Source organism: Pelodiscus sinensis, chromosome 5 (genome assembly GCF_052426305.1).
Source record: "Pelodiscus sinensis isolate ZL-2025 chromosome 5, ASM5242630v1, whole genome shotgun sequence".
In the NCBI taxonomy this organism is placed as follows: domain Eukaryota; kingdom Metazoa; phylum Chordata; order Testudines; family Trionychidae; genus Pelodiscus; species Pelodiscus sinensis.
The window spans coordinates 19,808,759-19,824,394 of NC_143056.1; the positions used below are offsets into that span (position 1 = coordinate 19,808,759).

At 44.9% G+C, this 15,636-nt stretch overlaps 1 protein-coding gene across 2 annotated transcripts in view; it reads right to left on the reverse strand.

Moving 5' to 3' along the window:
• TDRD9 (tudor domain containing 9) overlaps window positions 1–15,636 on the reverse strand; it is a 151,790-nt gene that overhangs the window by 68,406 nt on the left and 67,748 nt on the right. For both annotated transcript variants that reach the window (XM_075926469.2, XM_075926468.2), the window contains 8 exons: window positions 14,870–14,924; window positions 14,588–14,672; window positions 12,434–12,491; window positions 10,548–10,652; window positions 7,506–7,603; window positions 6,916–7,047; window positions 157–322; window positions 1–64 (listed from right to left, as the gene is read on the reverse strand). In XM_075926469.2, coding sequence (XP_075782584.2) covers window positions 1–64; window positions 157–322; window positions 6,916–7,047; window positions 7,506–7,603; window positions 10,548–10,652; window positions 12,434–12,491; window positions 14,588–14,672; window positions 14,870–14,924 — 763 coding nt within the window. The remainder of the gene's footprint in view (window positions 65–156; window positions 323–6,915; window positions 7,048–7,505; window positions 7,604–10,547; window positions 10,653–12,433; window positions 12,492–14,587; window positions 14,673–14,869; window positions 14,925–15,636) is intronic.

Consider the following 15,636-nt stretch of genomic DNA (forward strand, 5'->3'; position numbering starts at 1 on the left):
CTGAATCCATCAAGATGCTGCCTGAAAGGCACTGCAAAAATGTTCTTCAAAGAGAGTGCTGCAGCTGTAGCAAAAACAGATGGAAATGATGAGCTGCAATACATCTGGCTGTAGTTTTATGAAGACTTCATAAATGTTTTTTCTTCTCTCACCTACCTATAATAAGGCACTCTTCTAAACATCCAAAGACGTGGCCAAGTACAATTAGCTTTCCGAGCTGCTGGTCCACAGGTAATTGTGCCAACACTCTTCCTAAGAAGGTCAGCTCACCATCATAAGGATTTTCTTCTTTGGTGTGTGCACTAATTGTAAGTGCTCCCATCTTTATAAAATTAATTATTTAGTTAATACTACATGACTCAATCAGCCAATAAGCAAGATCTTTGCATAAAAAAAGTGTCCTAGAATTCAAGACATCATTGAAACTAGAGGCAGAAACCACTATAGGTGATTGGTGGAATAAAAAGGTTGAGGAGATTGAACCAATTGAAAATGCTCACTTTTTTGCAGCTGAAACTTGTGTGGTCAAGACTGAAGATGCAAATGAACTGCACTACTTTTAAATTGTTATGCATATGCTTGGGGAAAGCAGGATATGTTTCATATCATTAATGCTCCTCCCTATGTTTATGATTAGGAAGCCCAGGTCCTGTGCAGAGTTATGCAATATCAGAAACATCCCCCCCCCCATCCAGCATCATCTGAGTGGGGAACAGGTGGATAAAAGTTTGGAATGTATTTATTAAATAATTCTCATGGTGCATGATTTCTCTACTATTTCTTTCAGTCCTGGTCTACACTGAGAGTTTAGGCTGAACTTAGCTGCATTAGGTCGATTTTCTACACAATGAGACCACACCACCAAGCCCCTTCTATCTACTTCAAGAGCCAATAAGGTTGATTTTGGTACTCTTGCTTGGAAAGGACCAGGTTTAGGTCCCACTGGGGAATGGATTGTTTGACATGTGGGTAGAGCCTGTCCATACCTTTCAAGAACCTGTTAACCATCGGGTTAGCAAACAACGTTTTGCCCCCTTCCCCTGGGTGGAAGGCCGAGATGGCTGCCAGGTGGACCTTAATGGAGGAGGAAGAGAGATGCTGGAACCTAAGGTCCAGCAGGTAATCCAGGACCAAGGGGACTGAGGTCCATCTCAGGTGTACCCCCTTCCGGGACGCCCAAGAGTAGAATCGCTTCCACTTAGCCAGGTACGTGGATCTAGCGGAGGGTTTCCTGCTACCCAGTAGGACTTCTTGGAGTCATTGAGAGCACTGGAGCTCCTGAGCCATTAGCCGTGGAGCTTCCATGCTGTCAGGTGGAGGGACTGAAGGTCTGGGTCGTGAAGTCTGTCCGAGTCTTGGTATATGAGGTCCCGTACTAAGGGGACGGCTATGGGCCTTTTGCACGAGAAGCTGAGGAGCATCAAGAACCAACGTTGCCGGGGCCACGCTGGAGCGATTAGGATTAATAATGCTCTGAATTCCCGCACTTCCAACAGGACCCAGTGGACTAGTGAGAAAGGCAGGAAAGCATATAGGAGGCCATAAGGCCAGCAAAGGAGGAGAGCATCCCACAGGAAACCCTGGCCCTGACCCATGAGGGAGCAGTAGTGGGGCACTTGGTGTTCTGCCCCATGGTGAACAGGTCCAGGTGGGGAAAGCCCCAGGCGTGGAAAATGGATTGAGCGACATCCCCGCACAGAGACCATTCATGGCTCACAAATGACCTGCTCAGTCTGTCTGACAAGACGTTCTGCAAGCCCGGGAGGTACGAGGCCATCGGGTGGATATCTGCCCCGATACAGAGCTCCTATAGGTGGACCGCCTCGGAGCACAGGCAGGCGGCCATTAGGCCATAAGTGCAGGCAGCCATTAGGCCCAACAGGCGCATACAAGTCCGGGAGGTGGTCACCGGAACGCTCTAAAGTGACTTGACCACTGACTGCAGCGTGAGAAAACGGGAGCTCGGTAGAGAGACTTTCTGGGACCCACAAATTCTATTGTCTGGGTGGGAGTTAAGGTGGATTTGTCCAGGTTCAGGAGGAGATCAAGTTCTTGAAAGAGCTCGCAAACTATGATGATGTGGTCTCTCACCTGGGTATCCAACTCCCTCCCTCCCCCGAGGAGCCAATCGTCCAGATAAGGGAAAACTTGGACTCCCCTTTTTCTGAGCTTGGCGGCCACTACCACCATGCATTTGGTGAAGACCCAGGGAGCCACAGAAATGCCAAAAGAAAGGGCCGTGAATTGGCAGTGGTCCTGACCCACGGTGAAACGTAGAAACCTGCAGTGGAAGGACGCAATCGAAATGTGAAAGTAAGCATCCTCCAAATCGAGGGCAGTGTGCCAATCTCCGGGTGCTAGGGAGGGGATAATGGACGCTAGAATCACCATTTTGAATTTTTTCTTGATGATGAAGAGGCTTAGGGCTCTGAGGTCCAGGATAGGGCGGAGGCCCCCTTTTGCTTTTGGGACCAGGAAGTAGCAGGAATAAAAGCCCCTGTTCTGAAACTTTGGGACGGCTGGGGGAGGGAGGGGGGGGGAAGAGACGCATTCCACCAGCCCTAATGAGAGGAGGTGAATTACTTCCTCGTGTACCAGAGGCTCTTGAGATGGGTCCCTGAAAGGGGATGGGGTAGTGGGCTGGGAAGGTGGGGATGAGAGGAAGGGAATAGCCTAGCCCAATTCCACTATTTCCAGGACCCATCGGTCTGATGTAACCGACTGCCAGGCCTGGAGGAAGAGGGAAAAAGCAGTCCCGGAAGGGGAATGGGGAGACTGGTACAAGGCCCTCAGGGGTCCCATCAAAATCCATTGGGGTCCAGGAGGTTTGTTGGGGGGCCCCTGGTTGGGATCCTGGGCCGGGCGGGAGCGGCATTGGTTGTTCCTGCCATTATTACCCCTTCCCCTTTGTTGGGTGTAATCAGGGAGTAAGCCCTGTGGGGGCATTCTAGGAGTGTTCCTGTTAACATACAAACGCCTCTGAGTGGCAGGAGTATGTAGGCCTAAGGACTTCAATGTGGCTCTCATGTCCTTCAGGCCATGTAGCTGCTGGTCCAAGAAGAGCAAGGTGCCTTCAAAGGGAAGGTCCTGGAGTGTATTTTGGACCTACAGCAGCACCCCTGAACTCTGGAGCCATGAGTTGCAGCATAGGACTACCCCAGTGGCCATGACCTGGGAAGCCGCAACAGTCACATCTAGCGCTGCTTGCAATGCTGCTTGAGAAACTGCCCTCCCCTCTTCTTGAAGGGCCTTATATTCTGCCCAGGAGTCCCGGGGAAGTAAATCCATGAATTTGGCCATCGATGTTCTAGCCATATCTGGACAGAAGGACCTTCTGGTTGGCAATTCGGTACTGGATGCCCCCGGAGGCGTAGACCTTTCTGCCCAATAAGTCTGTCTTCTTGGCCTCTTTGTTTTTTGGGGTAGCCGCGGGTTGCCCCTGCCTCTCTCTCTGGTTAACCACCTGTAAGACCAGAAAGCCAGGGGGAGGGTGGGAGAAGAGGTGCTCGTTACCCTCCTGAGGGACGAAGTACCTCCGCTCTGCATGCTTAGGCGGGATGGAAGCTGGGGTCTGCCACAGGGCTGCTGAAATTTTGGCGTCCATCTTGTTGATAGGCAACACCACTCTGGATGGGGTATCGGCGTACAAGATGTCGACAGTTGGATCCGAGTCCTCAGCAATCTTGTCCGCCTGGACCCCCAGACTCTGAGCCAGGTGGCGGAGTAGGTCCTGATGGGCCCTTGTGTCCATCGATGGCATGGGGGCTAGCACTTTGTCCGGGGAAGAGGACAATGACCCCTTTTCTGTGTCACCCACCGGGGCATCCATACGTCCTGAGCCCTCTGAAGTGGCTCCAGAGGGAGAAGGGGGAGGTTAGTTTAAAGAGGCCATACTCCCCCCAGACCCAGGGATGACTGGCCTGGAGGCAATGAGTGCATTGAGGTGGGAGATCAGACCAGAAGAGTAGCCGATGGAGGGACCTGCAGGCCTGAAGTGACCGAGGCCGGTCTGGGAGGATTGGAGCCCTGGCTCTAATGGTAGGCCCAGCGAGTCCAAAAAGGCCACTGCCCAGGTGGTTGGGGAAGCCAAGTCTGTTGCAGCATCGGAATTGGGATCGGCTGGCCCCACTGCTGTTGGAAGTGCTGCCGAGAAGGGCGGTGCCGGGACCGGTGCTGAGAGCGGGACCTGAAGGCCCTTGATGACCATGATGATTCCACTTAAGATTCGGAAGAATAGTCCAATGCAGCCCATGGTGGTGTAGATGCTGAATGTGCTGCAGCATGCTGCGACATAGCTTCAGGACTGCCACGGTGCCGGGGGGTGGAGGGGTGGGGAGGGAGCACGGCTATGGCAGGGTCACCGGGCGGACCAGGGGCCACAGTTCCAGGGGGTTGGTGCGGGCGTCAGGTGGGTAACGCGGGCTGCATCCAGTGCTGGTGCCTGTGCTTCTGTGTGCGGTGCCAAGAACAGTGCCGCATGGGGCACGTGGCTTTGCACCTCGTGCGCCGACTCTCGTGGTGCCCTGGAGGAAGAGTGGTGCCGAGCGTCCCCATGCCGTCTAGAAGGTGCTGAGGTAGCTGGAGGGAGATGACTCGCTCCCTCCAGAGCCCCCGGGGTAGACGGGTCTGGGAAGTCGTCTGGGGAGCTGGCGTCTCGTCAACGAGAAAGATAGTTGCCCAACCTAGAAGGTCCGGGTTGTGGAGTGACTGGCGCCACGTGCCCCACTGTAGAGCACACGGAGGGCACGTGCCTGAGCGGGGACCAATCCCCATCAGGCTGCCTCTTCCTGGGTGGTGCTGGCGAGTGGGAGCGGCGCCTGGTCCTATGTGGTGCCAGGGAGATGCGGTGTGCCAAGTGTCATGCACTGAGGCCGGTGCGCTGCTGGGTGCCGGTGCCGGCTGAAGTGCTGCCTCCATTAGAAACACCTTGAGCTTGCGTTTGGTCCTGGGATTGAACACTTTGCAAATCTTGCATGCGGCTGTTTATGTGAGTCCCCCAGGCACTTCAAACACGAGTAGCGTGTGTCACTACATGGCACAGACTTGCTGCACCTCCTACAGGGCTTGAAGCCTTGCGGGACAGGCATGCCCTGCCACGGGCACACGGCGCACAGCAGCGGGGTGAAAGAGTAAACACAAAGGAAAATCTTTTCAAATGGATTTACGGGTACTTAACTGAAGAATGTTGATAACAAAGAAGAGGAATTAGCAAGGAAAACAACTTGAGGGAAAGCTGAGGGTTGTTCCAATGACTGTCACAGTGGTAAGAGAGAACTGAGTGGGTGAGGGGACCAGCAGGGGTAGATATATGCGCTGATATACCGGCAGGGGGCTCCCTTCTGGCCCTAAGGATACTGCTGAGGGAAAAACTTCCGATGACACATGCACACTACGCGCACACACATATATTGGAATGCATGTGAGCAATCACTCAAAGAAGAATTTAATTTCCTGTGTGCCAGCATGGCAAGCAGACAGCATACCTAACCATAAGTTCTCAAGGTTGAAGATGAGCACCAGTATGGAGCGTGCAAGAGATTGTTGACCTACTGCTATGTGGGGAGAGGAATCTGTTCTCGCAGAATTAGGAACCAGCCAAAGAAATGCAGGGATGTCCAGCAGTGTTGAATGAAAATAAAGGAACTGAGGCAGTAATATCAAAAGATAGAGGAGGCAAACTGACAGTCTGGACCACTGCCACAAATACGCCACTTCTAAGGAGCAGCTGCATGCAATCCTTGGGGGGAGCCAACCAACTTCCCCAGCCAGTCCATGCATTCCTCCCAAGATACTCCCTCAAGCAGCCTTGGGCAGCAGCATGGAGAACAGCATGAATGAGGAAGAGGGAAAGGAGGAGAATGGTCAGCAGGAAAACTGATGTCACCAAGAGGCAAGAACTTTTTATAGCTTTGGAGATGATCCCCTCCCTCAGGACATCTCACAGTCAGGCATGCGTCCCACGAAGGACACTCTGCTGAGTTCACATTGTTTATCTTGTTAAAAGTGAGTTAAGGCAATTGGGTGTGATGTGTGGTGCAGTCTGTGACTAAACAGCACAGGGTCCCCAGAACAGTTTATTAACCTGGAGACGGAGCAGGAATCCTTCCTGCTCATTTCTCAGACTAGGGATGTGAACAAGTAGTGCTGGGGGGAGCCAGCTTAAAAGCCGATTCAGCCCAGCACTGGTTCCGCAGTGCCCACCCCCACGGTGCTGTCTCTATCACAGGCACCATGGGAGGGGGGCAGGGGAGACTTCTGCAAAACAGCCTCTGTCCATGGCGAGCCTGGCCCAGTCACAGGCAGAGGCTGCTTCGCGGCAGCAGGTCTGAGCTCCCTGAGGACAGAGGCCGCTTCGTGTCAGCAGCCCCTTTCCACTCGGACCCCTCATGGACAGGGGCTGCTGCTGAACCAGCCTCTGTCTGCAGTGGACTCAGGCTCACCATGGACAGAGGCTGCTCCATGGGAGGCGTAGCAGCCTCTGTCTGAGGGGAGCTCAGACTACAACCCCTAAACACCCGCAGACAGGGGCTGCTGCCAGACCAGCCTCTGTCCACGGCCAGCCTGGGCCGCGACTGATCCCTGCCTCTCCCACTGCCCCCACAGCAGCCTTTATCTGCGGGGGCGCTCAGACCCACCCACCCCAGACAGGAGTTGCTGCCACCCCATGCTGCTGCCAATGTATCACAAGCAGCAGCGCAAGGTAGCAAGAAGCTCCCCAGGAGTGGGGCCAGAGCACAACGGCTGCCAGCCCCACTCCTGGGGACTACAGAATTGTGGAGTAACCAATAAGAATTCATGCAGCTACTCAACTATTCAATTACCCAAAATCTATCATTCCTAGTTCAGACTACTGATCAATTTAATGTATATTTAGAATCACTGGACTTTAGCAAAACAATTAGGAGACACGCCTACCTCCTTAAGTTGAAGGATGGTGCGCTCAATGTCATTTATAGTGGGAGGAGAGAGAGCTGTTGCCAATAAGGCTCTTGGCTCCCCCATGTCAAGCAATTTAACCTTTAAGACTGTACTTCCTAATGGGCATCGCTGAAAGGAAAAATAAATTGGGAAATGTTATCTTTTCACAAATAGCAGATATTAGCTCAATTAACTCACTAACTGTATGAAATGCATCCTTTTATAAAAGCCACATTTTAGACAGACAGCCACAAACTCCACTGTATTTCTCACTGTTAAGGACAGATTCTACTCTTGTCTTATTACATTTAACATAATGTAGTTTTATTAACCTGATATGCATTCCTCTACAAAGAGAAAATTGTTGCCATAATATATCTATTTTTTAAATAGAAGTGTTATTATACCAGCTTAATTCTATATTACTAAATATTAGTCAAATTACTAGCTACTACTCCAAAACATCAGTAATTTTCACACTCTTTGAACACGTGAATAACTTTCATAATCACGTATTACCTTTACAAATAATATAGCCACACTTATAACTTGTATCACTAAATATAGACACAATCATATTTTCTCACCAGGATCTCAGGTATTGCATTCTCCGGTATATAGTTTGTCCAGAAATCCTTGTATATGAGCCTATAGCAGTATCCTTTGGAAACACGCCCAGCTCGGCCTTTAAATAATACAGCGGATTTAGGAATGCTTTGGCAATGATTTATAAAGTAACTAAACCTCAGACTAAGACTATGTTTTACTAATTAAAAGGTTTATTCACACACACAAAATATTTCACTACAAGATAATGTAGCCAAGCTAAGACTCAAAAAAGGAAATTCAAGGTGAAAATCCCATCTTAAGTTTAATTCCTCAGTTTATGCATCAACTGTAGAATGAACCCTATAATGGGGATCCAAAGTCAGGGTCTGGAAGATAGGGTTAAGGACAACTAGTGATAACACAGGATATTTGCACTGAATTTTTTGTTCGGTCACAGACTCGTGGAATATGGGCAAATCACTTAAGTCTCTATGCTTTAGCGCTCCTACCCATAAAATGGGATTAAATACACTTCTCTGCCTCGCTAGGGCATTGCCAGGATAAATACATTAAAGAGTGTGTGGCTCTCAGATGGTTCCTAAAAATACCAAAGAAAGATAGGATTATCCCAGAACTCACCTAATCCATGAAGTGTACAAGTCGTACTGAGTACATCTGTTTGTTTTGTATAGCAATCTCTCACTTTATTTAATATTACTTTTTGACAAAATGTGCACAAGCCCTGATCCTACATTGTGCACCCTGCAAAGATCACTGCAGGATCATTACCTTAGACTAAGTTCTATGGAACTGGGACTTCTCAGGCACACTTCTGCTATTGTACAGTACCTAGAACTCTGATAATTTATGGATTTCATATAATGCTTGCAGGGTGCACATAATTTAAAAGAAGACAAGCAGCATATTAAGTTTCCAAATTTATAAACAAACAGATCAGGGAATCAAGTGTTTCAATGAGAAGGATGCTCCTAAATCATTTCTGAAAAGGGGAATTCAGCTCCACAGTCACATAAGCACTTTTGAAAATGTCACTTTAGAATTTATCATCCTCTTATCAAAAAAATCTTAAGAAAAAAAAGAAACTAGGGACTTTATTACATTCTCCTCTTTGAAAGGAAAAAGATGCTTTGTCCCAATGCAAGGTCAGAAGATACAGTCTGTAAATGCCAAATGAAGTGTACATCATGTTTGAGAAAGAAAAGTACATTTGCCCAGATCAGAAGCTATCGTGCACGGAGCTGGCCTTCTTTCTGGATATACCAAAACCTTATATTCCTTGGCAATGTGGTTCTCATGAGCCTTGCTGCCATTGATTCTCCCCTTCCTAGAGCACAAAGGATAAGGTAGCTATGATTGCAGCAGCTTTAATTCCCAGTATGACCTTTCTATAGGAAATCTGCAAGATTCTGAGCAATATGTCTGACTAATCCTTAAGCTTCCTACCCTCTCCTGACCAGTATAATATCAATCATGAAATATACTCAGAAAGGGGTTTGCTGAAAGCCTGAAGGGAGGGAGAATGGTTCAAAGTTCTCTTTTTTAATTATTTCATTAAAGCATTCCTGTTAATATCTGATTTTGTAAACTGTAAGACCTAAAACCCAAATGTAGTGCTTAAACTATCTGACAACATCCCTATATATTTTATTTTTGCAAGCTACAATTAAAAGCCTTGTCTTCATTTGCATATTTTGGCAAGTTTTCTACCAGTGCAGCACCAGCAACAGTACACCACCATTGTTGAGAGTACTAGGTTTAGGCATTGGTTGAGCACTTTTAATCCCTACACAAGCTAAAGCTTCTTAAAAGCAATATTGGAAGATTTTATGCAAAAAAAAAAAAAAGTGATATGGTGGTTACACTTTCTGATTTTTTAATAAGAGTGACCCATGCATTTCTAATTTTTCCATTATACATGGCAATGACAGGATCAAGATTCTCATGCCGAAAGTTATGCCAAGATAGTAATGTTGTTTTGGTCAGCTAGACAAAATAGTATTGTTCTTCTATTCAGCAATGCTGCTATTTTTGCAAGCAGAGCAAAATTCTAGTACATTTCATTGACGTTCCTGTTTACAGGAATAGAACTGGTGGGCAAAGCAGAGGGACAGTGCAAAACGCACATAACTACATCACAAAAATCCAAGGCCCTGGGGCTTTGTTACAGCATCTGAGCAGAATATTTCTAACAATATCCATGCTGTTAGCCTTTGTTTTCAAGAATGTATCCATTGTCCAGGATCAGTATGGAAATACATATTTTAAGTAAGTTTAACAGTGTTTAATTTAAATAACTCTTTGTCCATTTTCGTAATATACAGCATCACACTTTTGGTGCAAATAAATTTTGCTAAAAAGCAAGCCAGTCATTTTAAATTTATCCAGAGAACACAGTGTATGAGTTATGAAATTGATAAATAGCTTACTTTAAAAAACAGAATTCTGCATTTAAAACCAAGCACCATTTAAACCTATCTTATTCTAAGGCTATGTCTAGACTACATCCCTCTTTCGAAAGAAGGGTGTAAATTAGACAGATCGAAATTGCAAATGAAGCCGGGATTTGAATTTCCCACTCTTCATTTGCATAATGGCAGCCACACATTCTTTTGAAAACGGGTATTTCGAAAGTGAAAGCACTGTCTAGATGTGGTTCTTTCAAATCAAACCTCTTTTTCAAAAGATCCTGTACTCCTAATTTATTTCGAAAGAGGGAGGTAGTTTAGACATGTACATTCAATAAGCATCCAATGTACAATAAGCATCCTTCCAAGTTGTATAGTGTTATACAAGCCTTCCATATCAAAAGTACTTTTATACAAGAAAAACATTATGTAGGTAGAATGTATCAACACATTTACAAAATCACATTTGAATATCCTGGAACAGTGAAAAAATCAAAAAAACCAAAAGCTACAACAGACTTGCAACAAACCAAAGATTATGTGAAACAGCATTTTCACTTAATATTAATGCTACTAAAAGCTAAGGCACAACTCTTATGTCATACCTCACATGTATCTCTAAAGCTTCTTTACATAACACTGCTGCTGACTTACCTTTCCTCTGATTACAACTAGTCTTAGAAGCCCAACAAAGTCTCAGGCTCTGAAAATTTGTGTCTTCATCGCAAACCAGAGTTCTAGTCAAACAGAAATCAATGACTGAAATTTAAAAAAAACAACAAGGTAATTCAAGTATTGCACTGAAACATTTTTGCAATACAACAGCCTATACCAACCTTTACCCCAATAAACGAGCCTATGCCAAACTTTATCCCAATAAATAAAGGATAGCTTAAGATGTCAGGAGATAGCTTCTTCTTCTATCAGCAAAGTATGAATCCAGAAGTTTTGTTATTTTCCAAATATTCTGCTATGATTTATCTATGGAGTGTGTTCTGATTGGAATATATATTTCCATTCCTACCTCAGAGCTACTACTAACAGTACCACAACGTGTCTGGATACTCTAGGGTAGCTGTGAGTCCAAGAATAAGGAGTGGTAATCAAGTTTTGGACTCATAAGCTCTATGAAATATACACCTGTAAGTTGCTAAGAAGGGGTATGAAGATATGCTTCTTTCAAATCTATGAGGGATAGGGAGTCCTCTTTGTTGATAGTTGCTCATGTTGATCTGAAAACCTCAATCATAAATGTTTGTGTTCACATATCAGCTCAAATGGTTCATGTTTAATTACTGTCTACCATATGTATGCATTTTTCCACAAGATAGAGATTCCTGTAAAAGAGTTACAGGCAGTCTCCGGGTTACGTACAAGATAGGGACTGTAGGTTTGTTCTTAAGTTGAATCTGTATGTAAGTCGGAACTGGCGTCCAGATTCAGACACTGCTGAAACTGACCGCCAGTTCTGACTTACATACAGAATCAACTTAAGAACCCCAGGCGTCCCCAAGTCAGCTGCTGCTGAAACTGATCAGCAGCTGATTCCAGGAAGCCCGGGGCAGAGCAACTCTGCCTCGGGCTTCCTGTAGTCAGCGCTGGTCAGTTTCAGCAGAAGCTGACTTGGGGACGCCTGGGGCAGAGCAGCTGGGGTGCTACTGGACCAACCCAGCAGCACCCCATCTGCTCTGCCCCAGACGTCCTGATTCAGCCGCTGCTGAAACTGACCAGCAGCGGCTGAATCAGGACCTGGGGCAGAGCAGCTGGGGTGCTGCCAGGTTGGTCCAGTAGTGCCCACGGGCGCTGCAGGACCAATCGGCAGCGCCCCAGCTGCTCTGCCCCAGAGTCCAAAACAAAAGCCTGGTCTGCTGGGGGGGGGGGGGAGCACAGTAGCTGCGCCCCCCCCCCCCCCCCCAGCAGACCAGGGACACGGGGAGCAGAGCCGCAGCGGCTTCAGTCCGGGTGCCTGTGGTCTGCTGGGGACCGTCCCCAGCAGACCACAGGCACCGGGTCTCAAGGGGCAGCAGCTCTGGCAAAGCCTCAGAAGCGCAGGAACCCGCCCGGTGCCCCTGGTCTGCTGGAGACGGTCTCCAGCAGACCAGGAGCACCGGAGCAGCTTACGAACGGGGCTTTCTCGCCCCGACTTCCGGGGCGAGAAAGCTCCGTTCGTAAGTGCGGATCCGACATAAGTCGGATCCGCGTAAGTCGGGGACTGCCTGTACTTAAATTTCTGTGCCTTACAAAGACAAACCAGCATCAGACATGCTTAATCACCACCACCTAATATTATATAACACACTAAGGAAATCTTAATTTTCTCTCTTTTTTTGTTGTTACCTTTAAAGAAAGTCTGCAAGAGATTTCCCCGTTGTAAGGGGATTTGAAAGGAATAGAAATCTCACTATCAAAGTTATTATAAAGTAAAGGCAGGGATAAAGGTGCCACTTTTTCAGAAGGTGATGTGAAGGACCAAAGTAAGGAAATGCAAGTGCAGAACTTATAGGATGTAAACATTCCTAATTACAATATAGAATACTCACTATATTTTACATCTGGAACTGTCACAGAGCTCTCAGCCATGTTTGTAGACAGAATAATCTAGTTCAAGTCCAAAAAGAGAAAAAATATGCAAAAAAGTTATGCAAAAAATATGCAAAAAAAATATGCAAAAAAGTATCTATATTAATATACGTATTTAAATAACTTTCCTTGTTATATAGAAAAAATGTGAATAAACAAGAAATATTATATTTGTGTTTTGCGCACTCTGCCATTTCAAAGTGATTTTCATCAGAATTGTGTCTAGACAAAAACTGTCACAACTTGGATTTTATTTTTCTAGTGTGTAGTTTAAAAAAAAAAAGGCAGAACAAAGAGCTCTATAATAAAAACTATTTGGAAATGGATGCTGTAACTTCATAATGCACTTTTAATTGTAACATTTCAATAATCTTACTAGCACTACAAATTGACAAGCTAATAAACATAAGGCATAGAGAATGATTGCACCCAGGAGCAAGACTCCACATCTACAGTTTTCTTTGCAGTAACAAGGCAATATACAATAATTTAATTATAACTTCATTAAATCTATTGGAGCACTAAGTCCTTTTTTTAAGCTGTGGCCAAGAGTAACAGCCAATATTATAAATTAGTTGAAAAAAGCTTTTCTGAGCTAAAGTGATCGGAAAAGGAAGTGACCAGTTTTTTTCTTGAACAAGGCTGGATTGCCTTTATATAATTGTAGGAGAAGATAAAATTAAAGGATTAAAAAGGACGTAAATTTAGTTAAGGTCATATCCATAGTGTAAAGAAGGCCCCAATTAGTTAATCAAAGAATGCCATAAGAATAATTACCATTGCTTGCATTGTGGGAAGGATGTATGCCTTCCACAATAACTAATAAAATAAAGAGCTGCAGTAACTATACAAAGGAAAATTATCTTAAAAGGAACAATCCTGACCCTTCCCACTGTTTCCTGATAAGCAAGGAGTAGGTGAGAAAATAAGAAAGGAAAGGCCTTAGGAAGAAGAGAGGCTGTAAATCCTTTCTGGATTAACACTGGAAATAGGGATGAATTGTTTCAAGTTGTTTTTTTTAGCTGAAATCAGTAACCAACAATAACATCAGTGGTTTCTTAAAGGATATAAAATATATAAAGAATTTCATTGCTAATATCTGCCTAACCACACTGGAGCTGACAAATATGGTCTAAATACTCCTGTGTTTATCCCATTTGTAAGTATTTTAATTAAATGTTTAGTTCCTGATTGGATATAAGTAAACTGCTCACTATTTAGGCTTTTCATGCATAGCTAGAGCATTTGTATACATACCATTTGGCTTTTGGATTTAACAAAGTAATTTATGCTGAAATTACAAATTTGGTGTTTTTATATCAATTTTATGAATTTCATATATTAACAACTAGCAAATTTACCTGGCATTGCTCATGTCCCTAAGGAGAGGCTCAGAGCAGGGGGCTAAGCGCAATAGGGGTGAAGGAGTTAGAGTGGGGGGGGCAAAGAGGGGCTCAGGAATCAGGGTTAAGAGTGAGAAGGATCTTGGAGCAAGGGATGAAGGCTGGGAGAGGTTTGGGGGCTCAGGGAAAGAGGTGTAGGAGGCTGGCTGATCCCAAGGTCTTGCCAGGGCAGCAGGGACCACACAGCCTGGGCAATGGCTCCCCAGGCAGGCCAGGGTGGTGGGGGCTACACTCCCCAGGTGCCAGATCCCCAGGACTGGTCAGGGCAAGGGGAGCTGCACTGCCCAGTCAGCAACTCACCAGCATGGAAACCTTACTCATGTACGGTGGCCAGCAGCATCCAGAGCCTCCCTCCGAGCTGGACTCTCTTACTGAAGTGCCCACCCCATGTGGTCATTCTGCAGTATAACTGTTCCAGCTAGCAGATTCCTCCCTTTGCCTTTTATGAGAAAATCATATTCCAAACAAATCCCATTGTCCTGCCCCAACCTAACCCTTATCTTGTTATGGTAAGTGGCAGCTGAATACCAAATTTGGGGGTCCTACCTCTTACCGTTTAGGAGTTCTTGGACAAACAGACTCACAGATGGACAGACAGATTAAACTCTCTCAAATATACAGGAAATAATTCTACTAACAGTGATCTTAGCCTTGGCAGTTAATGTTGCCCATGGCCAAAACTATCCACTTCTTTTGTAAAAATGTGCTTACCTTTCTGTAACCAGGAACTGGAGTCAAAAACACATTATTCTGTTCTTCTAAAGTCACACTTGAATGGAGTGGATATACTTGCAACCTAGAGGGAACATATCACTGAAATATCTATACAGTGATTCACAGTAGCTAGGGACATATTTACCCCAAAATGTCTTTTAGGACTACAATTCATATAGCTGAAGGAGTAATGTTAAACACTCAACAGGAATTTAATTACATTGAAATAGAACTCTACATATGTGAATGTTTTACCACGTGTTACTCATTTTAACTTACCTTTTGTGAATCATGCTTGTGAGAAGCTCATGCATGCAATTAATTTCAGCCAAACCTATGTTGTAAATAAGAAGTGGTTATCATTATCTCCTGGAAATGTAAACAAATTTGTCTCAGCAATTGGCTGAACCAGAAGTAGGGCTCAGTGGACTTGAGTGAAGTTATGTAAAAATATATATATATATTACATTTGCAAGTTGCACTTTCATGATAAATGAATTGCAATACAGTACTTGAATGAGGTGAATGGAAAATAGTTAATTTTTTTACAGTGCAAATATTTGTAATAATATAATATAAAATGAGCAATGTACACTTTGGATTGTTTTATAAGTGAAATAAATATACTTGAAAATGTAGAAAACACCCACAAATTAAATAATACATGGTCATCTATTGTTTAACATCATGATTAAAACTGTAATTAATTGTGATTAACCACAAGTAATATTTTTAATCATTTGATGGCCCTACATGAATTACTTGACATGTGGCTTTTGTTTGGTAGTGGTTACACAACTTGACTAGTGGTTTTGGAAAGGTTATTGGCAAGTTTAAGATTTTCGAACTTGAACTGGTTCTTAAAAAAAAACAGTACAACTTCTTATTCATTCATGAAATGCTGTGTGGTCTTTTTCATATTATTAATTGAATGCTTACAATATGCCATGCGACATTACAAATAACTCCAACTTCAAGGATCTTGGTGAAAACTAGAATATGAGTAACTACTCACCATACAGTCATATGAAGGAGCTACGTATCCA